Source organism: Polypterus senegalus, chromosome 17 (assembly GCF_016835505.1).
Source record: "Polypterus senegalus isolate Bchr_013 chromosome 17, ASM1683550v1, whole genome shotgun sequence".
Classification (NCBI taxonomy): domain Eukaryota; kingdom Metazoa; phylum Chordata; class Cladistia; order Polypteriformes; family Polypteridae; genus Polypterus; species Polypterus senegalus.
In genome coordinates, this window is record NC_053170.1 from 8,762,378 (window position 1) to 8,788,954 (window position 26,577).

Consider the following 26,577-nt stretch of genomic DNA (forward strand, 5'->3'; position numbering starts at 1 on the left):
GGCAATTAAAAAGGTATCAATTTCTATCAAAAACATGAAAATTCCTGAGTGGCCCCAAACATTTCACTTGTAATGTATATTGACTTAAATTACAAATAGAGAAGGTGCCATGAATTGAGGAGTTGGGAGTCGAAGGTTTTATGAATCGACTCCACTGGCCTAGCCTGGCCTACAGAGCAAATTACCTCCTTGGACTACTTACACCCTTTAATAGGACTCATACAGATACACAGCAAGAGAGAGATTCAATTAATTTACTTACTTAAAAAATGTACAAATGCTTGTAAAAGCGGAATCTTACAGTAACTGCAGATAAAGAACTTTTGCATTTTCATTAATGTTAAATGGTTTTACAGGAAAGAAAACATTTCAATATCTGCTTGTGTTTCATTCCAAAAACGATACATATGAAGCTAGCTATATGCACTTAGTGGGTTGTGTGTGCCCAAATGGCTCTACAGTATATCTTAGAATGTGTTCTTCATTCTTTATTTATATCTGTATAAATTTGGAGGAAGTACTGTAGCTTGTGCTTTTTAATTCTTGTAGGCACTACTTTTTCAAAAAAGGCAGCTTAAAATAAGTGACAGACTGCTCACTTACTCTCTCATTTTTTTTTAAATCGTATATTAAGCTATTATTTCACAATCCACTGATGCAAGAAGGAAACAGATTACTTAGAAAAATGTAAGACATTAGAAAAGGACCTGGTGAGCTTAAAACAGTACAAGGAAAAGGACTAAGTGAGCTTTGGGGTTAGCCTATGGAGTGTACAGTGCACAAGGTGAATACTGACGGAAAAAAATGAAGACTGATGGGCACCCCAACCCTGGTTTTCAAAACTAAACAACTGGCCCACACTCAGAAAATTTTGCAATTTCACAGCCATTAACGGCAGCAAGCCTCCCATCCTCATGATATGAGTTTGGGCTTTTACACTACACTGTGCCAATCAGCCAAGCCATCAGGGCAGAGCAGTGCACATCCTTAACCTTTAACTGGCTTGATGATAAACCACTGCTTCTTCTGTTTACAGCCAGTGACCAAAGTTCAGTAATGATGCAGGAGGCGACAGGCAAGACCAGAAAGCAGGATTTACTGCACAATAATAAGCAGAAAGCAAAAACAACTAGAGAGCATTCTTTATAGGCAATGCAATGCAGACTAGTAAAGCCGAGACAATCAATCAGCCAGTCAGTCAAAATTAAAATACCAAAAAAAAAAATAAAAAATCAGTTTTCCCTTTCTACTCTATCACTAACTTCAGAATAATTTGAATCCTTGAGAAAAACAGACTAAAGGGGTCCAAAGTCACAGAATACAGCAATAACAGCCCTGTCAATTTTGGAAATTTACCAGAAAATAAACTGCTAGTCAGAGGTGATACTGTACGTACCTAAACGTGAGTGTAAAGTAAGCGAAAGTGCTGCAAACAGAGTGATGTGAGTGGGCACTTCTCATAATCTAAAACTTCGAGCAGTCGCCTTCATTCAGGTGTATTTCAGTACAGAAGTCCTCTCCGGATACCCACAAGCAGTCACGTTGCTTTCTTTTAGGATGACCACATGAGGCACACACTGCTTTGAGTCTTCTGTGTTTTCACGCAAGCACAACACGCTACTGTGAAGGAAGAAGCTAGCGTTAGGATGCTGCTAACGTCTGCACTCATGCTGGCCTGGGGGTGGATGACTGCTGATTAGTTTACTTTGAGTTGCCGCTCACAACACATCACTCCAAATGCAGAGTTTTGCCTTCGAGTCATGACATGCCATTTGGGACATGTGCAATCCACATATGGTCATGTGTTTTTCATGCTCAAGTCACAGGTGAGTGTATGGAATGGGAAGGGTTGTGCCCGTGATAAGTCACACAAACCCTGGGAAAGAAAGCGACGAAAAAAGAGCCCCCATGGCTAAGTCTACTGTAATAAACAGCAAATACTCAGGCCTTTCTTTCAGCTGTAACCCATCCACAAACTCATTTCTCACAGGATGCTAGTCTTTGAAGACTGAAGATGACTACACATTTGTTACATTTGCTGCTCCTGAGGCGTTTCGTCTTCCAGGAACTGCACAGTTCTTATTTACGTATATAAAAAGATTCCACACCACTGAGGGACAAAATGTACAATGTGGTTAATGCAAATGTGAAGATGACTTAAATAATATCAACACGCTAAGGCTAATATTAAGGAAAGTTATGTCACCCCACGGTGCTAAATCATACAATACCCAAAGCCTCATTGACAAAGGTGGACCCTCTAGGCTTAAGTTATATTTTCACCAGACTCTGCCTGATGACCAAACAAATGAACCCAACTGCCACTAGTGCTCAATTAAGCTATCTTCCCACATAACCTTTCAATCAAAATAACACTTATGTAAAATATAGTTAGAGATTAAGTCTAAGTCTACCAGCTTCAAACAGCAGTTCCTGCAGCAATTCTAACCAACACTTCTTTTTATTGTAATTCTACTAGGGGGCTCTGCCCCCTGCTCACTTTGCTCTCCAACCTTAGGGCGGGCGCTACGTAGTACCCACTTTGCAGATCTGGTGCTCGCGTATAGGGAAGCAGATGTACAATTTAAACAGATTGTAATTTTAATGGAAATTGTTACATACAGTATGCATGATAGAAATAACTATTTTATAATTACAGTGAGTAATTAACCATAGTAAAAAATAGTAATGTAATAAAAAATGTAATAAATTGAAAGAAAATTATGTTTCATGTTGCATTACAGGTATTAGTTGCGTAATACGTTTTTGTTCTGTTTGGCTTTGAAATTAACACGCAAATACTTTTCAAACTTACACTTTTACTGTAAAACTTCAGTAAAAACAATTTTTGGAATTAACTTTTCGTCAATATCGCATTGAATTTTGATTGTGTTTGGACTTTCATTGTGATAACGCAACGTATAACTGCCCGTGAGTAAATATCGTTTCTTTCTCTCTAATAAATAAACCGACTTTTCCGAATGTTTGTCCCTGTGATTTGTTAATTGCCATAGCAAAAGCTATTCTAACGGGAAACTGTAAACGTTTTAATACGAATGGCATATTAAGGTCTCCTTTGGTGTCTAATGTTATCCACGGAAGATGTACTACATTACCTGTTATGATACATCCTTCTTTCAACAGTAATTTGGCTGGTGGAAGACCAGACAGTGTTAACGGTTGTAGATACAGTGGTGTGAAAACCTATTTGCCCCCTTCCTGATGTCTTATTCTTTTGCATGTTTGTCACACAAAATGTTTCTGATCAACAAACACATTTAACCATTAGTCAAATATAACACAAGTAAACACAAAATGCAGTTTTTAGGGAGAAAAAAAATCCAAACCTACATGGCCCTGTGTGAAAAAGTAATTGCCCCCTTGTTAAAAATAACCTAACTGTGGTGTATCACACCTGAGTTCAATTTCCGTAGCCACCCCCAGGCCTGATTACTGCCACACCTGTTTCAATCAAGAAATCACTTAAATAGGAGCTGCCTGACACAGAGAAGTTGACCAAAAGCACCTCAAAAGCTAGACATCATGCCAAGATCCAAAGAAATTCAGGAACAAATGAGAACAGAAGTAATTGAGATCTATCAGTCTGGTAAAGGTTATAAAGCCATTTCTAAAGCTTTGGGACTCCAGCGAACCACAGTGAGAGCCATTATCCACAAATGGCAAAAACATGGAACAGTGGTGAACCTTCCCAGGAGTGGCCGGCCAACCAAAATTACCCCAAGAGTGCAGAGACGACACATCCGAGAGGTCACAAAAGACCCCAGGACAACATCTAAAGAACTGCAGGCCTCACTTGCCTCAATTAAGGTCAGTGTTCACGACTCCACCATAAGAAAGAGACTGGGCAAAAACGGCCTGCATGGCAGATTTCCAAGACGCAAACCACTGTTAAGCAAAAAGAACATTAGGGCTTGTCTCAATGTTGCTAAGAAACATCTCAATGATTGCCAAGACTTTTGGGAAAATACCTTGTGGACTGATGAGACAAAAGTTGAACTTTTGGAAGGCAAATGTCCCGTTACATCTGGCGTAAAAGGAACACAGCATTTCAGAAAAAGAACATCATACCAACAGTAAAATATGGTGGTGGTAGTGTGATGGTCTGGGGTTGTTTTGCTGCTTCAGGACCTGGAAGGCTTGCTGTGATAGATGGAACCATGAATTCTACTGTCTACCAAAAACTCCTGAAGGAGAATGTCCGCCATCTGTTCGTCAACTCAAGCTGAAGCGATCTTGGGTGCTGCAACAGGACAATGACCCAAAACACACCAGCAAATCCACCTCTGAATGGCTGAAGAAAAACAAAATGAAGACTTTGGAGTGGCCTAGTCAAAGTCCTGACCTGAATCCAATTGAGATGCTATGGCATGACCTTAAAAAGGCAGCTCAAGCTAGAAAACCCTCAAATAAAGCTGAATTAAAACAATTTTGCAAAGATAAGTGGGCCAAAATACCTCCAAAGCGCTGTAAAAGACTAACTGCAAGTTATTGCAAACGCTTGATTGCAGTTATTGCTGCTAAGGGTGGCCCAACCAGTGATTAGGTTCAGGGGGCAATTACTTTTTCACACAGGGCCATGTAGGTTTGGATTTTTTTTTTCTCCCTAAATAATAAAAACCATCATTTAAAAACTGCATTTTGTGTTTACTTGTGTTATATTTGACTAATGGTTAAATGTGTTTGATAATCAGAAACATTTTGTGTGACAAACATGCAAAAGAATAAGAAATCAGGAAGGGGGCAAATAGTTTTTCACACCACTGTATTCTTAGAGATATTGTAAGTTGGTGTTTTCATCTTCCACACCATCACCACCAACTGTTTCAGCATAGTCTATTGATATGCATTTAACAAATTTACTGTGTAACCGATCGACAATTCATTTGACTTCGTTATTCGGTACTAGGATTGCCCGTGTAATCATTTCTTCTGTTGATAACCCTTCGGAATGAAATTCTTCAATAAGATTTGGACATAAGTAGTCTTCTTTTATTGGGAACTTAAAGTGAGGAAAACGTAAAAATTTGTAAGAGCTGAGAGTGCAGGAACCGTGTCTGACAAAAGCATTCACACCAATGAGACGTGCGTGGGCATGTTTGAATATGGTTGAAAGGAGGGCGGGACTTAAAAAAAAATCTCTTGGCAATAGTCTCGTCTCAAGAATTTATTTTATAATAGAGAGATATAATAAAAGCAGTGTAGAGCTTTTTAATGCAGTCGGTTTGTAAATCAAAGTATCAACTTTTTTTGTAACATTTAACCTGCCCTGAAAACCCTTTGTTAGGATATAGCGGGTTGGAAGATCACTGACTGACTGACTGACGACGACGACAACTCGCAGAACCACACCCACCAACTCGGACGCGATGACACAGGAAAAATGGCATCATTGATGTTCGTCTGTCGTAGAGTCCACATGCACCTCTGAGCCACATTGACTGTTCACAGAGGCATGTTTCTCGCGGAAGTGAATCGCTATATGCAGCATGTAAAACAGTTTCCCATGGGATCCTTAAAACAATCCTTTAAAACTGAGGTTAAAACACAATGAAGGAAGCAGTCTTTAAAAACCAATAAGCCTTGTGCCTCTGTTTCATTCCCGTCTCACCTGCTTCACCAATGCAGGCCCTGCAACAGTTGAGACGCTCTCTCAGCAGCTGACCTTCTCTGTGCCTGACCGGTTCACACAGAGGCAGCGCAAGAGAAAGCCGCGCACACACAGAGGCACACACACAGGCAGATGGTGGGCGGCTCTCCGTGAGTTTCTCTTGCGAGCGGGCACATGACCAGGCGGTGTGTATACTTCGAGAACGAGGGTGGACGCGGCACGACTATCTAAGAAGAGGCATGTTTGTCACGGATGTAAATCGCTGTATGCGGCGTGTGAAACAGTTTGTTTGTCGCGGATGTGAATCGCTGTATGCGGCATGTAGAACAGTTTCCGAGGGGTTTCCCATGGTCTTACAATTGGCGGGCGGGTTTCTGTCAGTTGCTCTTGCGACCGGGCACATGACCAGGCAGTGTGTATGCTTCGAGTGCGAGGGTAGACGCTACAGGACCATCTAGGAAAAATCATGTCATGGATGTGAATCGCTGTATGCGGCATGTAGAACAGTTTGCGAGGGGTGTCCCATGGTCTTACAGTTGGTGGGCGGGTCTCTGTTGATTGCTCTTGCGAGCGGGCACATGACCAGGCAGTGTGTATGCTTCGAGAGCATGGGACGCGACAGCACCATCTAAGAAGAATCATATTTTTGTGAATGTGAATCGCTGTATGCAGCATGTAAAACGCTGTATTGTATGTTGCCCTCTCCAGAGTTACATCTTTTCATTCACCTACAGTCGTATCCTCAAAACCAACCCCATTTGGACAACTGTGTCTTTCAGGAGGTGTTCACCCATCAATACATAATTATGCGGCGTATGCTACGTCGCGGGTTGGCTAGTAGAAATTAAAAAACTAAGTTTAGTAAAAAATATTAAAATGTACTAAGCAGTTATATGGGAATAATGTATTTTTTGTTCTTTTTAACAATATCTTCATCTTGATGATCATTCTATTTTTCTGTGTGTTCTAATTGTTTCATTAATTCATTGTTTTCTAATGTGTGGGTCTAACACTAAAGTAGTTGCATTATTTCACAATTCAGTGTTGTTTGCCTTGGGTGTCTGCTCTGCTAACTTTTAATTGTCATTAATAAGATACAATGAAGGGAGCAAACTGCACAGAGAAAGGGCAAAATATAATGAAAGCAACAAATGAGAGTTAAGCATTTAAATCTGTAGCAAAAGCAGAGATATTTCTAAATGTCTTCTAAATGTAAAAATCATGCTGCTGTGCTTTCTTAATGTAGAATAACAGAAGAGAAAAAAAAATACCAGCTAATTAATTGAGATCATTTTTAGCAGTTGTCACTGATTATGAATCTGGTTGAAGCAAAAACCTGAAGCCACAGTGGGCCCCCAGGACCGACTTTGAGAACCCCTGTTCTAGAGCAGTCACAGGGCGATTTGTTTGAATTAACTATTCCACTCAAGGATTTACCACCTGACCTAATTTCAACTACGTCAAGTCATTGCATGCTAGGAAACAGCTTTAAGTCCTAACTTAGAAATGAATCAAAAACTTTTAGTCATTACATTTCCACACAATTTAAGTCCTCTATTCTTCACCTTTTTTTATGATATATGCCCATTCATTTGGCTCAATCATTGACTATTGTGTAACAGAGCTGAAGCAGGTCAAGCCTGTTATGGAAATACACCCTTCGCTGTCAAAAGCCCTATTAGTCATCAGATGCAGCAAAGTTCTCCTTTGGTTCGACTGGTTAAGATGGTTGATTTTGACTTGGCGCAGGGAGGGCAGAAAGCCAGTTTGAATGCTAGATGTGGCAGCGGCAGCAGCCTGTGACAGGATTTCTGCCTATGCAAATACAACCCACATTCAATATTAGTGCTTTAATATCAGGCTGTTCAAATAATATTCTCATGCCTTTGCAATTCAATCAGAGCATGTGGGGGAAAGGACAATAAATAAAACTAAGACCCATGGCTATACAAGGTGGTCCAGATCTAATTATGCAGATCCAAATCGTCTGGATGACTTTGATTTATGTGGGGACGATTCCAGTTCAGAGCAAAGACGATTCTTTATGTTGTCAGTTTGCACACTTCTTGATGGTCCAGGATTTTTCGGGTGATTTTCTATGTAATAAACTTAATAAATTATAGCGTAATGAAAACTGCATAATTAGATCTGGACCACCCTATATAATGCCAGCTCTTAATCACTACATGGCTTCCATTTAAGTTTAGAGCCGACTACTGCTCTGGTTTTTAGTGAAGTTTAGAGAGGATATTAACACTAGAATTACCAGAGCCTACAAAAAAACTCGTAATTCCGTCCCACCTTAAATTGCTTCTTAAATCCCTTCACACCTCTCCACCAGTGTCCTTTGTCCTCTAAATGTGCTGATAAAGAGAAGCTAAGAGCAGCCGGCTATTCCATCCCCCCACCAATTTAGAACGTGCACGAACTTCTCAGCTCATGCCTTGATCGAGTATCTGGAAGTGAAGTGGAGTTTTAGAGTGGAAATAATAGATCGTTATTTGGAACACACGCATTTCATGTCTGTTCCGTTTCTACAGTAATCTGTGTAAACACATTGTTAAAACAGAAACTTTTTTATTTCCTAGTAGTAGATGACAAAATGTAGGCATAAACTATATAATGTATGAAGCCTGAAGTCCAAATATCAAAGAAACATTTTCACAAAAGGTACAAACATAACACAACAATTGCGCTTTTATTCAAAAATATAACTGCAGAAACAAAAAGCCGCCTTAACATGCGACATTGACACCCGTTTATTGTAACTGCCTCCGTGGTGCAATAGAATCAGTTCCCGCCTGGGAATCAAAAGGTTGCGAGTTCGATCCTGCACCACTCCGTTTTGAGAAGTAAACTGCTCTTAGTCTTACTATTTTGGAATAAACGCATACATTTGATTTCAGTCTGTAACAGCCGGTGCAATTTATGATCCTTGTAAAGGTTAGCTTTGTTTTTTTGTTTTTTTTAATTCACTTTTCATTCTCTCAGACACGTTCAGAATAAATCCATACAACCCCATCTGACACGGCTGTTTTCACATAAAGACGCGCTATAGCTCTGCAGTGTACCACGATGCATACTAACGCACCACAAAGGGTTCTGACACACAAACGCTGGCGAAGCTGCCTTCTTCGTATCTCACCATCACTTGATTTTCTTTTTATTCAGTTTTATTGAGTGTTCCTGCCAGTCCCCGCATGTTGCTGTATGCTGTTTCTTTTGTACTCCAGGACATGCAGAGGAGAGAATGGTAAAGAGCAGCAACTTCGGCGCTATATGCAATAATCAGACACTCCCCATCTGCCCGTTGTTTTGTTATACTTTTACACCAACATATTTTTCTGTGTTTGAGCATGCTCAAAAAATACACGTGTAATGCCACGAACAGTGCAAGCAGACACTTCATTTCGCAAACAAAACAAGTGCACTTTTATTCAAGACTACCTGTATAACTGAAGAAAAAAGAAAGCAAGTTACAGTAGGCGATTGATACGACAGCGTGAATGGTACAATGCTAAGAAGTGCTGATTTTCATTCCGTGCTATATAAAATCATTACATTCAAATATTAACAGTTCCCACACAACCAAGGACCGTCCTTCCTACATTTACGACACGTGTACTTGTTGCAGTGCACACACCTCTCTGTGCTAAGGTTCCTATTACACTGAATGAGCACCTGACACTGTACTTTCTTCCCTCATCAGAGAATTTCCAGTTCCTGCATAAATTCACACCCGATCTGACGCTGTTCGTTTTCAAATAATATTGCATTAGTGCAATGTTATTTTCACATATATTGTCTCTTTCTTTCAGGTGTGTAATAGAAACCACAGCATAGAGAGAAGTGTGTACATTGCTTCTTACAGGAAAAGGCGATGGAAAAGGTGCACTTGCATAAAAGTGCACTTTTGTTATACTTTTACACCAACATATGTTCCTGTGTTTGAGCGACACGGGCAGATGGGGAGTGTCTGATTATTGCATATAGCGCCGAAGTTACTGCTCTTTACCATTCTCTCCTCTGCATGTCCTGGAGTACAAAAAACAGCATACAGCAACATGCGGGACTGGCAGGAACACTCAATAAAACTGAATAAAAAGAAAATCAAGTGACGGTGAGATACGAAGAAGGCAGCTTCGCCAGCGTTTGTGTGTCAGAACCCTTTGTAGTGCGTTAGTATGCATCGTGGTACACTGCAGAGCTATAGCGCGTCTTTATGTGAAAACAGCCGTGTCAGATGGGGTTGTATGGATTGATTCTGAACGCGACTGAGAGAGTGAAAAGTGAATTAAAAAAAAAACAAACCTAACCTTTACAAGGATCATAAATTGCACCGGCTGTTACAGACTGAAATCAAATGTATGCGTTTATTCCAAAATAGTAAGACTAAGAGCAGTTTAGTTCTCAAAACGGAGTGGTGCAGGATTGAACTCGCGACCTTTTGATTCCAAGGCGGGAACTGATTCTATTGCACCACGGAGGCAGTTACAATAAACGGGTGTCAATGTCGCATGTTAAGGCGGCTTTTTGTTTCTGCAGTTATATTTTTGAATAAAAGCGCAATTGTTGTGTTATGTTTGTACCTTTTGTGAACATGTTTCTTTGATATTTGGACTTCAAGCTTCATACATTATATAGTTTATGCCTAAATTTTGTCATCTACTACTAGAATATAAAAAACGTTTCTGTTTTCACAATGTGTTTACACAGATTAATGTAGAAACGGAACAGACATGAAATGTTTCTCTTTATCAGCACATTTAGAAGACAAAGGACGCTGGCAGAGAGGTGTGAAGGGATTTAAGAAACGATTTAAGGTGGGACGGAATTACGAGTTTTTTCGTAGGCTCTGGTAATTCTAGTGTTAAACTACTTCTAAATATATCCATCCACTCAGTTTCTGAACTGATTTTTGTAAGTTTAAGCTTATAGGGGTCCAGAGCCTGACAGCAACTGACACAGGGTGAGAAAAAACCCAGTAAACTGGCACTAGTGGCACTAGTCAATCACATGACCCACAAATGCTCAGTCAAATAGGGCCAATGTAACGTCAGCAGTCATTACACTCTGATACGGGTCAAACAGCTGAGCACCGGAAGAAAACCCTGTGTAGGCTGAGAGAGAACATGCAAATTCAACACAGAGAGTGACCAGCCTGGGATTCCAATGTAATTTTCTAGAGTTATGAGGCATCAGCACTATCCACTTGACATAATGAAATATCAGCTTTTCTTTTAGGATGTACAATGAAATCTCAAAATTTTGGTCATCTGAATATTCTCAGAATAAATAAATCAGCTGTGTACAAAGCATAGTCTTTATGTGTAACTCTGTAATGTTCCGTGTAGACACTTCTTGTTACTTCCTTTTCAATCAAACTGCCTCTCCTCTTCTTTATAATAGGACAGTGGCTATGGCAACACCAGTAATGAACCAAGTGTAAGAACTTAATCTGATTTCACCAGTAAAGCCCCTGTCTGAGGCATGCAGCACTGGAGTGTTCATGTAGTGGGTTTGAAAAGCCTGTTAACAAAGTATGGTTGGAATCTGGAACTAGAGATGGAAAAAACAATAATCTAACAACTGGAAATTTAAGAACTTAAATAGTATAAAAATATACTACAGATTATATATATATATATATATATATATATGGTTTGTTTTAGTTTGCTGCAATTACTCTGGTTAGAACCCACCATCACCATCCACCTCTCACCCTTCCCAAAAAACAAAAAGGTAAACCATTGGGGGGAAAAAGGCCCAGTGCATCAGAGTTTGTCGGTGTCTGGAAGCAGAGGGTATGTCCCTGAGGGACCACAAAACTAAAAAGGAGCTTAATCACGTCAATGAAGAACAAGACGGATTTCAAAGGACCAACTCTACCTGTGACACCCCATCCAAGGCCAAAACAGGTGAGGAAACAGCTTTCTGTAGGACCTGAAAAGCACAGAAACTCTCCTGGAGAAGCCTGTTCAGGCACTCCTCTAAAAGAACTGCTATCAGTGCACTGTTTGTGGGCACAGGACTAAAATAAAAAGCTTTATTATCTCTAGAGATATGTAAAGAAATGCAGGTAGCGTGTTTTAATTTCTATTAGTCTTAGTGAACAGTATATAGGAATGCCAAGAGACCTCTAGGAGCCACAATATAAATATGGATGCTTTTGTTCTGATTGTTGTAGAATAAGTGATGAATTAGGAAGCGTCTCTCAGTAGTGCCTAAGGTGTTGTACTATACAACAAAAGGAACCCATAACTTACTAACTTTGTGACCTTGAGAAACTCACTTAACCTATGTTGTGATGTGAAATTTTGCATACAAGTTGATAAATATTTTGTATGTCTTTATTTGTAACTTAGTGTTACATTAGTAAGAAGCATTCATGTTTACCCCATTTTAGGAATGAGTCTCTTCGAATTTTACGACAGGGTTGGGAGAAGTGCCTAAAATAAGTTTGGTAAGTGTTTTTCTACTGTTTCTCAGTCAACCCCCACAGGAAAGCCAGACTGCCTAGCTGGCAAACTTTAGCTCAAAAAATGGTTTTGCGGGGTGGCAGGTGTGAAGGTGTTCTTTGCTCCATTGGTCTGAAGTATGGCTGTTTGGAATTGGCTTATATCAAAAGCCTTTAAGTACCATGACGTCGTATTGGCTTTAGGGGTTGGACAGAAAAACTATAAATTTTCTTGCTTTACCTCACTCTCTCTTACCAAAATGATGAAAGACCATCTCACACACCATGAACTGAAAAGGACAACACAATGAAGAGCACAGCTTGGCAGCCATATTGAGACAGGCATGTGGCCTGTTCTGAAGAAAGCTGACCACAAATGATGCCTTAACTAGAGACATTTTAGGTAACTAACAAGTCTGTGTGCTGCCTGAAACTACACATCACCATTTATCAAGTTATATGATTGCCAATATTCAAATGTACTTTGCATATTGTTATTATTTACAAATATTATCAATAATACATTGTTTAAATTGTAACTTAACTCCTGCTTGTCTTTTACTACACCTTATTGCCTGAGGTTATACATGTAGAAGGGAAGGTGGGGAGAAGTTATAGAGTACAATACCTTACAAACAGTGGTAAGACTGGGAGATTTGAGGCATTCTGACAAAGGCTACATAATAATAATACAAAAGGGGAAAGGAGAGTAATAAAGAACTCTACCAAGACAAAACAACCTACCAGTGCTCTTAATACATACATAAAGAGGCAGTTACGCTATGCACATGAGCCGTTTGATTTTTGTATACAAGTGTTAACCAAAAGTACAAAGTAATAAGTTAACATAGTACTGAAAACAATCAAAAAACATTTAAAAAACTAGCCTGAAGTAAAACTATGGAAGCAACTATCTATTCTCTGAATCTGTATTTGTGATTACAGGCTCAACTGGGCAACATCGAACACATGCAAGGAACCAACAGTGATTGTTTAGAGCATACTGTTCTGCATTAGGGCACATTGTCTTAAACACCCACGCTTACTTATACCAGGCCGGCCTCCAGTTTCCAGTCCAATGAAAATAAACATTTTTTGGCACATTAGAAGAAACTTGAGTTTCCAGAGAAAATCCGCATGGACAAGGAAAGAACATGCAAACTACGTGCAATCAGCGACACAGTTGGAGTGGTTGCTCTCTGGCCGAAGGATCTGTGTTGGTTAACTGGGAGGTTACTGGTTCAAATCCCTCCAAAAGGAATGCTAATCAGATGGGTTTTCCAGCAAGGCCCTTAACCTGCAATTTCTCCAGGGTTGCTGTACAAAGAGCTGAGGGGAAAGCCACCCTGGAGAGTAGGTTGGGAGTAAGCGAAAAAATTAATTCCTAATGCAAAAAACTGTATTAAGTGAATTAGTTAGTTATTTAGTTAGTCAAACACAAACATTTAGAGCAGTGAGCCATCTTGTCAACTACATCAACTATTGAATCAATTTTACGTGGTATATATTTACACCAAACAGTACCGTGGATAGGAACAAATGATGGAAATGCCAAAAAAAATGTTATCTAAGCAAATTTCAGCAAAGCTAAAAGAAAAGGGTATATAACACGCAAATGTAGATCATTCCACAGAGTTAAAACTTGGTTCAAGCAGTCATGCTTAGACAAACCTGCATTTCAATCTGTGGGTAACTCAAAGAGGCTAATGCCATACCTAACTGGGGGAAACCTTAGGGCTTCCAGCTGTCCCAAACACAGGATAATGACAGCTGCTGAAGAAGTAACCGGGACGCATAGAGGCTGAATACTTCAAGAGTAGTTCTTGCTTCTGTTTTACTTCAAAGACCGTTATGCCAACAACAGACTGAAATGAAAATCTGGAGGTGTAAAACGACAATACCTACTGTAGTATATTGTACAATGTGAGGCCCCACATAAAACATGTATCCTCTCAGATCTTACTGCCAAATGGTCAAGCGATCAGAAGTGACTTGTCCCACAGTAAATCAGAGGTTGAATCTGAACTCCAGGATTGAGCACAAAATTAGGTTTTACCTGCTAGCCCGATTCTTACCTTCTTCTCTTTCTCTGCTAACAATTTAGCCAGCAGCTCCATTTATAATGCTGCAGAAGTGGGTAAAGCCGGCAGAAAGTACTCTTCATTCCGCCTTCATGATGTCAGTGAGCGGCACTACAAGCTGGTAACAATTAACCAGAGAAAAACAGGCCGGGATCAAATTACCAGGCACCTTCCCACCCCCCACCACGCAGAAAATGAAAGGAAACTCTTCTAAAACAACATGGTCAGCTTGTGGAGTCCATTGTTTTTAGCAGACAGAGACAAATGCAAAACAGACAACCATCTCCTGTTACGTGGCTTGGGGATCAAAAGCTTGCATGGTAAGTTCAACTGAGAATGCAACAAAGCAGTAACAGCATGGGGCCAATTAAGAGTTTCCTTCCTTTAACATTCTCCTCAAAAATGCACTTCTCGTTAAATATCAAGGTTAAATTGTCACTCGCGTTTGTCGGCAGTCACTTTCCACTTTACTGTAAATCACAACAAAAGATGCTTTAATAGGATAACATAACAAGTACCGGGCCTCTCAGTAAAACAAGGAATTTAAAACTAAATACAAAGTGGAAGAAGAAGAAGAAATAACCTGTACACAGGATTTTACTTCCACTTCAGCAAGATAAACCTCTCAAGATGTATGCAACATACCAGGTGTGATGAGCAGCGGTCAGGGAAAAATGCTAAAGTTCAGCACAGGACAGGATCAAAGACAGAGAAACATGGGCTAACGTGCAGTGGTGCTTTAATTCCAGAGTGTGAGGACGGGCACTGTTTCCAGGGTACAGCATTCTGTCCCAGAATTGCGAATGGCATGGCCACCAATGAAGGACATAAGTGTGACCTGACAGAATAATGTTTGTGAGAACATTAGTGAACAGGCAACACAATAGATTATAATAAAGGGGGCAATGGAAAACTATTAAATGTGGGCAGGAAAGCAAAGTACCTCCTGCTTGAAATAGGGCCACACTTGGTGGCAAGTGGAAAAGTGCGACTCCATTAGTTTATTAAAGGGAGGTCTGGGGCAACCCATCAGGCAGATGCTGCTGTGAGGCCTTTGCAGGAATGTCCAGGATGGCACCAGGTTGTGTGGTTTTCTTTTTATTTTGTACTGTTTTGTTCTGACTTTGTTTCCCCCCATGCCTATTTGATTTATTTAACAAAGACATTATTGTATGCGTTTGGCCTCCTTGGCTTCGATCTGCAAAGAAAGGGGTCAATACCAGAGTGTCAGCTGTTGATTAAAAAACAAAGCTAAGGGCTAAAGATGACGTCTCATCCAGTACTACCCAAAATATTATTTAGACAGCACCGTTAAGTTCAGTTTGAAGCTTAGATTTCTGATCACGAGTACACAGTACAATTAAATTCTTACTAACATGTCTCCTGTGGACTAGAAATAGTACAAATAACAGACAATAAATACAGTATCGACAGCAGATACAGCAGACAGTACAAGAAACGCTTGTTCATTTGTTAGTACGAGTGACTGCTGAGCTGCCTTATGTGTGGATAAAAGCTATCCCTGTACCTATTGGTGTGAGAGTTTACGGTGTTAAATAAAAGAGGGAACACACTGAATGAAATCTTTCATAATAGTGCTTGCCCTCCTTAGGTAGCTTTTTTAATCTGTCTTGAACTAAATGAAGCTGTGTGCTGGTTAAATTTGTGTATGCTTTACGGCTCTGAGCTTCACCTAAAGACACTGATGAGCACACGATACACAGTGTTATCTATTATCTATATTTCTCATCTTTTGACCTTCTTCCTTTCGTAGTTTGCCCTCTCCTGTTGATCCAACGCAGCTCTAGCTGTGCAGAGGTCTGGATTCTGAAGTGGCCAATCTAATGTATTAGTGTTTATTTTTCATTTTATTATAACTTGGTCGAAAAAGAAACCAAAAGTTTCAACAGATTCACAGTTCTGCAATACAATAAATAAATCACAATAATCATCAAGACAAATAACACTGGATAAAATTAAAAACAATTTACTACAATATGATGATAAATGACAAGAATACACAAGATTAACATAAAATATATCCATCCATCCCGCTATACATAACTACAGGGTCACGGGGGTTTGCTGGAGCCAATCCCAGCCAACACAGGGCTCAAGGCAGGAAACAAACCCCGTGCAGGGTGCCAGCCCACCGCAGGGCGCACACACACACCAAGCACACACTAGGGACAATTTAGGATTGCCAATGCACCTAACCTGCATGTCTTTGGACTGTGTGAGGAAACAGGAGCGCCACACAGACACGGGGTGAACATGCAAACTCCACGCAGGGAGGACCCAGGAAGCGAACCCGGGTCTCCTAACTGCGAGGCAGCAACGCTACCCACTACGCCACCGTGCTGCCTAACATAAAATACAATTAATAAAATAAAATAATCAAAGTACACACACTTAAAAATAAATAACGTGAAAAAATAAACTATATAGGTTATCTGCAGAAGGTTAATGTATCTGTAGAGGGTTACATATTACTGCATTTCTAACCAGTAGTGTAAAGTGATCACAGCATTTGATTAAAGACAGGAGTCTGAAATTTCATTTTGAATTTCTTTGTTGCCATTTGATATTTCTTCAGGTAAGACCACAAAAAGGACCCTAATGAAAGCATGACGTCTTCACTACTTGTGAGTTTGTACAAATCGAGGCTAGTCCAGAGTATGATGGGATGACTTGCCCTCATTTAATTTTCAATAAGGAGCTGACACTCTGTAATGTAGTCTTATCTCAGTTATTTCAATAAAATATAATGAATCCAAGTGCTGATGTTATTGATTCAAGAAATATGTTTATATATAACACATCCAGGAGTTACTTAATATTGAATCTGTGTGTTACTGGAATAAAAATGAAATATGTGGAAATTTTGATGAACTGGAAACGTCTCTATTGCTCAAATCACTCAGAGATGTAACAATAATTATATCTTTATGCTGTTATCTTTAAGTGTGCTGTAAATATGACTGCCATGAAATGTATTTTGTAAAGATGTCACTATTTCTTACTTCTGACAGTCCTTACATTTAAAATCTATATTTCATAATGCATCTTGCAAAGAGACTCTGCCACAATGCAGACATAAGAGCCTAAAATGATTCCTCAGTGTTTCTCTTTTAGCTTATTATATGCAATAGCAGTAATTTATATACAGTAGTGATATTTCCCTTTCATTCATCCATTCTGCAGAATGTCATATGCAGTAAAGGAGAGGAATTAACACAGAGTAATGCTTAGAAATGCATGAAAACCTAATCGAGTCTTTGCTGCTTTTGTTTTCTTTTATGAAAGGTAAGGACAAACATTATATCCTGACTGGCTCTCACAACTTACAGCAGTCAGGTGACTTACCGCTGTTGCGATTCTTGCGGCTCGACTTGCCTCCACTTAGTAGCATCTTCAAGCTGTTTCGGAACATGGCAGCAGTCGGTTACAATTGCTACCTGGCACCCTGCAAACAATAACAAACAAGTGGTGATTAGGGGAGGTATAGCATTCTGGGTACACTTTCAAAAAAATGTAAAGACTTAAAGCTGGCACTAAGCACCAAAGTCTCTGATTAATAAAGACATTAAAAATAGCCATAAAAAGAATGCAACACTGTTTCTTGCCTCCTTAGTAAATGTAGCAAATACATTATGTAGTGTAGTGGTTACCACTATGGATATATTGATTAGGAATAAAAAGAGGTTGGGCTAGACCGAAATAAATAAATAAATTCAACTGACAGACTCCACCATGCTACTTAATATTTTTCAGGAAACAACACACATGGGTAATGAATAAGAGTGGTTTAGTAAAATAGAGTGGACTGGGCCTGACTCTTCCCATAGTCCAAGGCAGTCGTCCATCTGCGCTGCTCCCTATCTGCTGATCTAAAGGTACCAACTTGTATGAGCATGAATCGTTCCAGTGTGGCTAGTGCTTAACTCTACTGGCAGAGCTGGGGTCCAAGGGTTTGTGAAAAGTTCTCATATATTCACTCACGTTCACTTCTGTTCTGAAAATGTATGATTTCAAATTTTGGCACTTAAGTCTTCAATCTGCCTCAAGAATGATTTAAGATATGAAGAGGTAGCGGAAGCCTCCCTGGCTTTTAGATGGTGCCTCAGTTTCCCGCAGGGTTCCATGAGAGATGGAGTCCTCCATAGCCCTGCTGGGATTGGGGGTGGCCGCCAGGGGGAGCTGCATGGGTCCCGGAGCCCTGCTGGACAAGTCTTCAGCCCCACCCAGAAGTGCAATCAGAAACAGGTGGTCAAGCACTGGAAACACTTCTGGTTGGGCTATAAAAGAGGCCAGCCACCACCACTCAGTGGCCGGAGTCGGGTGGAGGAGGATAAGGTTGCCTGAGGAGGAGTGGTGGTGCCAGAAGGGACTGTTGTGTTTCTGTGAGTGCTTATTCGGACTGCGTTATGCCTGAGGGGTTCACGGGGAAGATGTGCCCCACAGGTGAAGAAAAATAAAAGTTTGTGTTGTTTTTATACGGGCCTCCATACGAGTCTGTGCCAGGTCGGGCGCTATATAGCACCATTTATTACAACATATATACACATACTGTACACACACATACAGATATATATAATAAAAAAAATTATTATTATTGATTATACTTGATTTGTCCCCAGTGCTTACTGTATAGGGGTTAAAATAATGCAGTAATAAGACTTCTATGTTAAAAGTACAAGTTCAATATTTTTCAAGACAAAGTTATTTCTTTACAAACATGCTATATATGCATTTGTCACACAACACTGTGTTCTAAAGTTAATTACTTTCTATTAATTTAAAAACCTATCTTGCTTGTACTGGCACTTTACGTTGCAGTCTATGGGACAAGGAGGAAAAGCTAAAAACTTACCAAACATGTCAATTTTTCAGGCTAAGACAGCTGTCAACTACTGAGCCACATAGCCACATGTACAATAGTTAATACATGTCACTCTCTAAACAAAAAACACCAATATTATAAGATTCAGCCATTATAAAAGAAATGATTTTTAAAGGTACTAAAAGTCTTTGTGCACAACAACCTTTCACACCCCCCAGGGGGGTGGTCTTCTGCTGACAGACCAAATCCCTCTTTGTGCTACGTTCTTGGTTTTGTTTCAATTTACTTCCATATTTGTATGAGAATTCGCACAAGCAAATAGAAAATGTATCCTCAGAATGGTAAAAATACTGCCAGGAAAACATGATAAAATGATTATTTCCAGATCCCTTTTGTTATCGCAAACATGCATCGGAAACACAGAAGGCACGGATCAATACTCGCCGACTGTCTTGGTTTGAAAAATTGATGTATTTGGTAGGTATTTAAGCTTTTCCTCTGTGCGCCATACACTCCATTGTAAAACACCAGAGCGGACAAGATATTCCTTTAAATGTAGAGAAAGTATTTGACTTTAGCACACAATTTCATGTGACACATGCATATATACCATATACAGTGGTGTATATAGGAGTAAAGAGTTGTTCAGATAAGGTGTAGTTTTTAACTGAATAGATCACAAGTGTAAACCTAAGAATTCAATATGACTGGTATGCATAAGTCTTTTCTGGGGAGAAAGCAGTCAGAAGGCTGATGGGATACATGCAAATACAAATGCATCCTCACAAATCCGCTCATATAGTGCTAAGGTTAACACTACAGATTGTCCAAGATTTAAGCTTAAGATAAAATAGCGTGTATGGGCTTACAAAAATAATGGTAATTTTAAGTTAGTACAGTATATAATTTGTTTTAGTTACATACTGATTAGGTGAATAACATGGCCATTGATAAGTTATCTGTTGTTCGATTTTACTATAATGCAACTATTTCTTTGTTTCTATAAATCTTACACTGCCAGTCATCAAGGTTCTGTATAAAAGAGATTTTGATAGCATCTCTGATTAGACAAAATAAAGACTCTTTGTTGGATTCTCCTGAAGCTTGCCATACACAACACTCTGTCTGGCCAAGCCCTGATGTATAAACTACTCTCTAACTGCTCAAGGATGACTATGTCATGCAAACTTTGCTGTGTGATAGTGATTTGAATCATTCAGGCTATTTAATTTCATTTGTTTAACATCTAGCGTTGGGTATGTTTGGTTTGTATGCACAAAACTTGTACAGGAAATGAACCGACGAATTAAAGTTTGTTATTATATCACCGAAACGACAGGAGTTAGGACTCATTCATTCCTTCCTAATTCAGATCCTCCAAGTAAAAACAGTGTTTAGCCCTTTGAGAGGTACAAAACAAGGTGAAGCCAACAGAGAAGTGTTCAGCCCATCACTGCTGAGGATCCCAGGTGTGAATATTGCGGGGTGTAAGTGTAAAACAAGGTTAATAAGCTAATGTACAGTTTAGATGAATTTCTTCTTGTTCATCAATTAAAAAAAGAACCTAGGAGGCTACTGTAATGCCTTCCATAAAAACAGTAACACACATACAGTACACACACTTCTACAGTGTTTACGCAATATGACAGCTTTCATGATAAAGAACATACATACTGTACATCCACTTTTTATTAGAACAATCTAGATGAGAACAGGTCATTCAGCCCAACAAAGCTTGTCAGTGCAATCTACTTAATTATTCCAAAATAACATCAAGTCGAGTTTTGAAGGTCCCTAAAGTCCTGCTGTCCACCACATTACTTGGTCACTTAGTCCATTCTGTGGTTGTCTGTGTGAAGAAAGACTTCCTAATGTTTGTGTGAAATTTCCCCTTCATAAGTTTCCAACTGTGTCCCCGTGTTCTTGATGAACTCATTTTAAAGTCATCGTCTCAATCCACCAGACCATTCCCTTTATAATTTTAAACACTTAATCAAGTCTCCTCTTAATCTTCTTTTTCTTAAACTGTAAAGGCTCAGATCTTTTAATCTTTCCTCATAACTCATCCCCTGTAGTCCTGAATCAGCCTAGACACTTTTCTCTGGACCTTCTCTTGTGCTGTTATGTCCTTTTTGTAGTCTGGAGACCCAAACTGCACACAGGACTCCAGATGAGGCCTCACCAGTGAGTTATAAAGCTTGAGCAGAACCTCCTGTGACTTGTACTCCACACGTCAAGGCGCTATGTAACCTGACATTCTGTTAGCCTTCTTAATGGTTTCTGAACACTGTCTGGCAGGTGATGGCGTCGAGTCCACTATGACTCCTAAATCCTTCTCATAAGGTGGACTTTTGATTTTCTGACCTCCCATTGTTTATTCAGCCCTCACATTTTTACTTCCTATGTGTAATTCTTTACATTTACTGACATTAAATTTCATCTGCTGCAAATCTGCCCAAGCCTGTCTGCTGTCCAAGTCCCTCTGTGATGATTCAACTGATTTTGTATTATCTGCCAATCCACCTAGTATGGTCTCATCCGCAAACTTAACTTGCTGCTTACTTCTGTTCCGATCCAAATTATTTATTTATTATTAAAAAATAGCAGCGGCCCCAGCACTGCCCCCTGCTGGTCACCACTCTAAACATCGGCCAATTCTGATGAGGTTTCTCACACAATCACCCTCTGCTTCCTGTGTCTGAGCCAATTCTGCACCCATCTACACACAACATCCTGAATTCCCACTTCTTTTAGTTTGATGCCCACCCTCTCATGTGGCACCTTATCAAATGCTTTCTGAAAGTCAAGATAAAAAATCTCATTTGCTCCACTCTAGTCATATCCTTTTGTTGCTTCCTCATAGAATTCCAGCCGGTTAGTAAAACACAACCTTCTTGTTTGAACCTGTGCTGACATTTCAGTAAAACTACTGTTCCTGCCATGTTATGCTGAATTTTTTCCTTAATAATTCCTTCCATTAATTCACATCTATATACACCTACATGTTAAAGCAAATAGACTGTTCCTCTATATTCGGCTAATCAACTGCCCAAAACAACTCAGTATACAGCGTACAAACATTACATACACATACCTAATATGAGGTAGGAGGCATCAGATTAGGGCAGGTATGCAGAATAATGCTTGTAATGTACCAGTGTATTGCCAGTTCACCATCAGTACCATGAACCAGAACAGGTGGAACGGCTCTACTTGTTTTTCCTTTATCAGCAAGAATTCAAATATAAGACTGACATCTGACCACTAACTAATACAGCAGTTGTGGAAGAAATTATTGTGCTACTAATCAGTAGCTACAAAATCCCCCTGGAAACTGAACTCCAAACAAGTGGTGTAGAAATTCTATTCAACTGACAGATTGTTAAGAGGCGAGATACTCAACACAAACAAAAATCACTGTCAGAAACGACGAATTTGTAAACAAGTTAAATAACTGTACAAGAATTAAGTCATATTGGCTGGACAACAAGGATGACTGCCCACCTCTTGTTAGCAATGTAGAGTAATAGCAGAAAGCTCAGAGGCCGTTAAGTCGCTCCTGATGTCCCAATGGACACGGTACCTGCATACAGGCTCTTAAAATAAGGATAAAACAACAGTTTTTATTAAATGACTCATCATGATTTCTAGGAGACGCACTGTCGTGTGGGCTGAGTGACAGTGAAAAGACTAGTGGAGGAGGAGGAGGGCTGGAAGGAGAGGAAGGGGTCCAAGATTGTGATACGAGTTGTCTGGGAGTAAGAAAGCATGCTGGATTGGGAAAGGAACTGCAGTGAAACTTCAGGCTTTGATTTCAGTCAAAGCTTGGCTTGATCTCTTTTTTTGATCTCCTCTGGTGGACAATATGATTCATTAATCCCATAATTTAAAATGTTAAACATGTCAGATGCAGGAACTTCCTATCTGTGGTGCCCTGCTCTCAGTGACCCATTGAAATCTTTACGATATAATATTGCTCTGTCCACTGGATTACCAAAGAAAACCAGGCCCGAAGCACTGCTGTCTGTTGTGAAGGAGCTATAAAGGTGTCTGCCAATCAACAATAGGAGATGAACACGGCAGAAAGAGTGGAAATTAACGAGCTGATATGATCTACATTCTGCCTTCTCCACCGCCTCCTCCTTTTTCTTTCTGGCAATAAAGATGCGTGTTTCGCTACCAATTCATGCCACACAGCTAGGGACACGGTGGGTTGGGGAGATATAATTGAGAAAGGAACTAATTAAATCAGTAACACAGATTAAGGCTGAAGACTCTCCGAAGCGGCACTAGGTAAAACGATCCCACCAGACTTTAACAAGGATAGCACAATCTGACTGTCACAAAATGCTTAAAATTATGAGTGCTTCCGTTGCCTAGATCTACCTGCATTGGTCAGACATACTAAATCTTTCCCAGCACGTTTGTGTTAATTAGAAACAAACAAGCAGAAGAAGGCGGCCAATGGACAAAACTGTTCTACTCCATTCTGTCAGCAGCTTTCCACAAATACAGTATATAACCTTCTTCATTAGAAATGTAGAAATTCTTTCCAAATACGCGTGTGTCTATGTCTAGGGTTCAACACAGTTAAAAGGTTTTGGCCGTCTACTGTATGTCTACATTGCACCTTCCATGCCCGATGACCAATGGGCAACCCAGTGAAAGGCAGGAGCAGCAAAGGCTGGGAGACACCAATAAAAACACTGTTCCTCACTGCCTGTATGTAGTCAGTCTTTTATTTTATATAGTGTCTTCTATTACTTACAATTAAAGATACTTTGCAAGCTAAAAGGTTAGAAAACCAAATTAAAGTTAACTCAAAATGAAGATAAATCCTAAAATTCTGAAGCAATACAAAACATTCCACTTATAACACGCTTACAGCCATGTGCCTTTGTGCTGTGACTCTCTCCATCCACTGTCCAGCAGACTCTACAAGTAGTCTCTGTGACTCCACCAGAGGGCGTACAGCCACCCTAACCCGGACGCACACAGGCAGGACACCGGTTCAACTCAATACCCGTATTTATTTACAGCAAAAGGGCACAAATTACCAACACCATACCAATACTCAGTCCCTCTCTTGCCCCCAGTCCATCCGCCTGCACTCCTCCTCAGGCTTTGTCTCCATCCTCCTGACTCTGGCCTCTCAATGGAGTGAGGCGGCTCCTTTTTATAGGGCACCGAATGTGACAGGAGCGTGGCCAAATAAGGCCCTGGAAAGGTCCATGCGACCGCCTGGCGGGGGCCACAGGTTCCAACAGGACTGAGCTCCCATGCTCTTAACTCATGGCCCCACTGGAAACCAAGGGGGCTGCCCTCTATTGGTCTGGGGGAGAAACTGCCCAGATAATACTCTCTAACCCGGTCCCTTCCACACACTGGGTATCCTAGCTGGATAAGGATTGCAGCCACCCACCACACTCTTTACCTAAAGCTTTGGCACCACAACTTTCAATCCTTAACTCTGTTCCAAGAGGTTGGGTGCAATCTGCAGCCATCTTATTGAAAATCTCCCTTAACACTTGAGCAACGTGGCCCACATGCCAGCTCAAGCTGGAAATGCAGATGTGCCTTAGGACGCCACACAACATATCTGAAAAGCTGCATACCACACTTCCAAACGGATAATTAGTGGCATCGGGCCAAGTAACACGAGGCACTCTAAAAGCAGCCTAAAATGAAGTCAGAAATGGGCTTCACAATAGGGCAGGTCTTCTGATGACTCTGTGTATGTGGGCATGGGGAAGAAAACAGATGCAGTATGCCTATGTCAAAGGGCACAAATGAGCCATTGCAGATAGGGTGTATACGTTAGTGCCATCTTCTGTCATGAATCAAAACCTAGTCATCATTTCTTGTCCGTGCATAAGACGAGAACACCTTGTCTCTGAGGATCTAAGCTGGGGGTCTGCAATGGACACACTTCACCTTCATCATTGTACTGACCAAACCCTCTGTAGCTGAAGCAAATGACAAGCTGCCTACATTCATCTGGAAAAGGCACTCTTCATTATACACACCCACACTTACTCTTTCTGGGCCAATTTAGAACTTAATAAATTCAATGCACACATCATTGAAATGTGGGAGGAAAGCCGGAATACCTGGAGTGACACCTTCAGAGACCACAGACAGAATATATAAATTCAACCCAGAAAATCTATCAGAATTGGAATCCTGGCACTGTGAGGCCAAACTGTTAACCCCAGCACTTTCATCCCAAACATCAGCGCACAATGAATTTGTCCTGCAAGCAACTGCCATGGACTGGTTTCTGCATTTAGTTTAATGTCACTAGGGGAAGCAGAACAACTTTTTCCACTGGAATTCTGCAATACTAATATACAAAAATGCTTACTACATTAGAAAGCAAAATGTGTGCACAGATAATGGAGGATACGTATAAATATGTGCAGTTCATGGCAGGTCTGAAAACTGCCGGTTTTAAATGTACTATAAATGCACTCTAATTGCCATTTCACTGGAAAACTGTGTGCAAGTGTTACATTCCAGGAAATATTCAGAACTTAGGAGTGCTTCCTAATGAGTGGACTTATAGAAAATAACATAAAGTGCATTGTGATGATGCATGTTTTGAAATTTGCTAAATGTACTTTGTAAACTATTTGATGATGCAATCAGAAAGAAACATTGACTATCTCATCATGTAAAGGGCTCTGTGATATAAAAGAAAGGTTCCAAGAAAATAAAGGAATGGTGAATGCTAAAAATCTACTACAACAATCCATACAACTAGTGAAGGTGGGCAGTTGTAAACATATTCACATTGTTGAAAAAATTGCTGAAGGTTGTGATTTAACTATCAAGAGTCCTTCTTATACTATAATGTGTCACGGCAGCTATCACATTTATTCAGTCTATAAATCCCTACCATAAATCCTAAATCCTGTTTATCATAAATCTCCTTGACCACATAATAGAAAGTATCTGACCCGTTTCAAAGCTCCTCCTTTAAAGCCAAGGTTATCGTTAACAAAAACTAAGTAAAGCAACCAAAATAAACAAAATAAAAACAAAACTAAAAGGACGAACAAAATTGAAAGCTTACCTGAAATGAAAATCAAACTCAAAAGCTAACTGAAATAAAAAAAATGGATGGAAATGAAAATCTGTTGTTTCTGCTTTTGCAATTACCGTATATAGTGGCGTATAAGTCGGGTCTTGAAACCCAAAAAATCGATGATAAAATCAGACCCCGACATACGCCCGTTCAAAAATGGGACACTTAATTCTTTTTTTTTTTACATCTTCTTGCCTCCTCCAATCTTGCATCAGTTTCTCAGACACATTGACTTTTGTTGCAGCTGCTCAATTACCAATTTCCTTGATTACCACTTCAACAACATTTAATTTAAAACCAGCTTCATATTTTCTTCTCATCGAACAGTCCATCGTAGATAAGGGATGCTCTTACAATAAAGGTGTATGAGTGTGTGAGATACACAAAACAGGACAAACGTCACTTCAGAATAATTTGGGTATTGCTGTGTGGTCACGCAGGCATAATACATTGAGAAAAGAAAAAGGCCGTGTGCTCCAT

General features: G+C 40.0%; 1 protein-coding gene across 6 annotated transcripts in view; it reads right to left on the reverse strand.

Moving 5' to 3' along the window:
• Positions 1 to 26,577, reverse strand: part of LOC120517328 (protein TANC2) — a 434,594-nt gene that overhangs the window by 206,787 nt on the left and 201,230 nt on the right. For all 6 annotated transcript variants that reach the window (XM_039739552.1, XM_039739550.1, XM_039739549.1 and 3 more), the window contains exon 4: positions 17,534 to 17,633. In XM_039739552.1, the coding sequence (XP_039595486.1) occupies positions 17,534 to 17,600 (67 nt within the window). In that variant the 5' untranslated portion in view covers positions 17,601 to 17,633. The remainder of the gene's footprint in view (positions 1 to 17,533; positions 17,634 to 26,577) is intronic.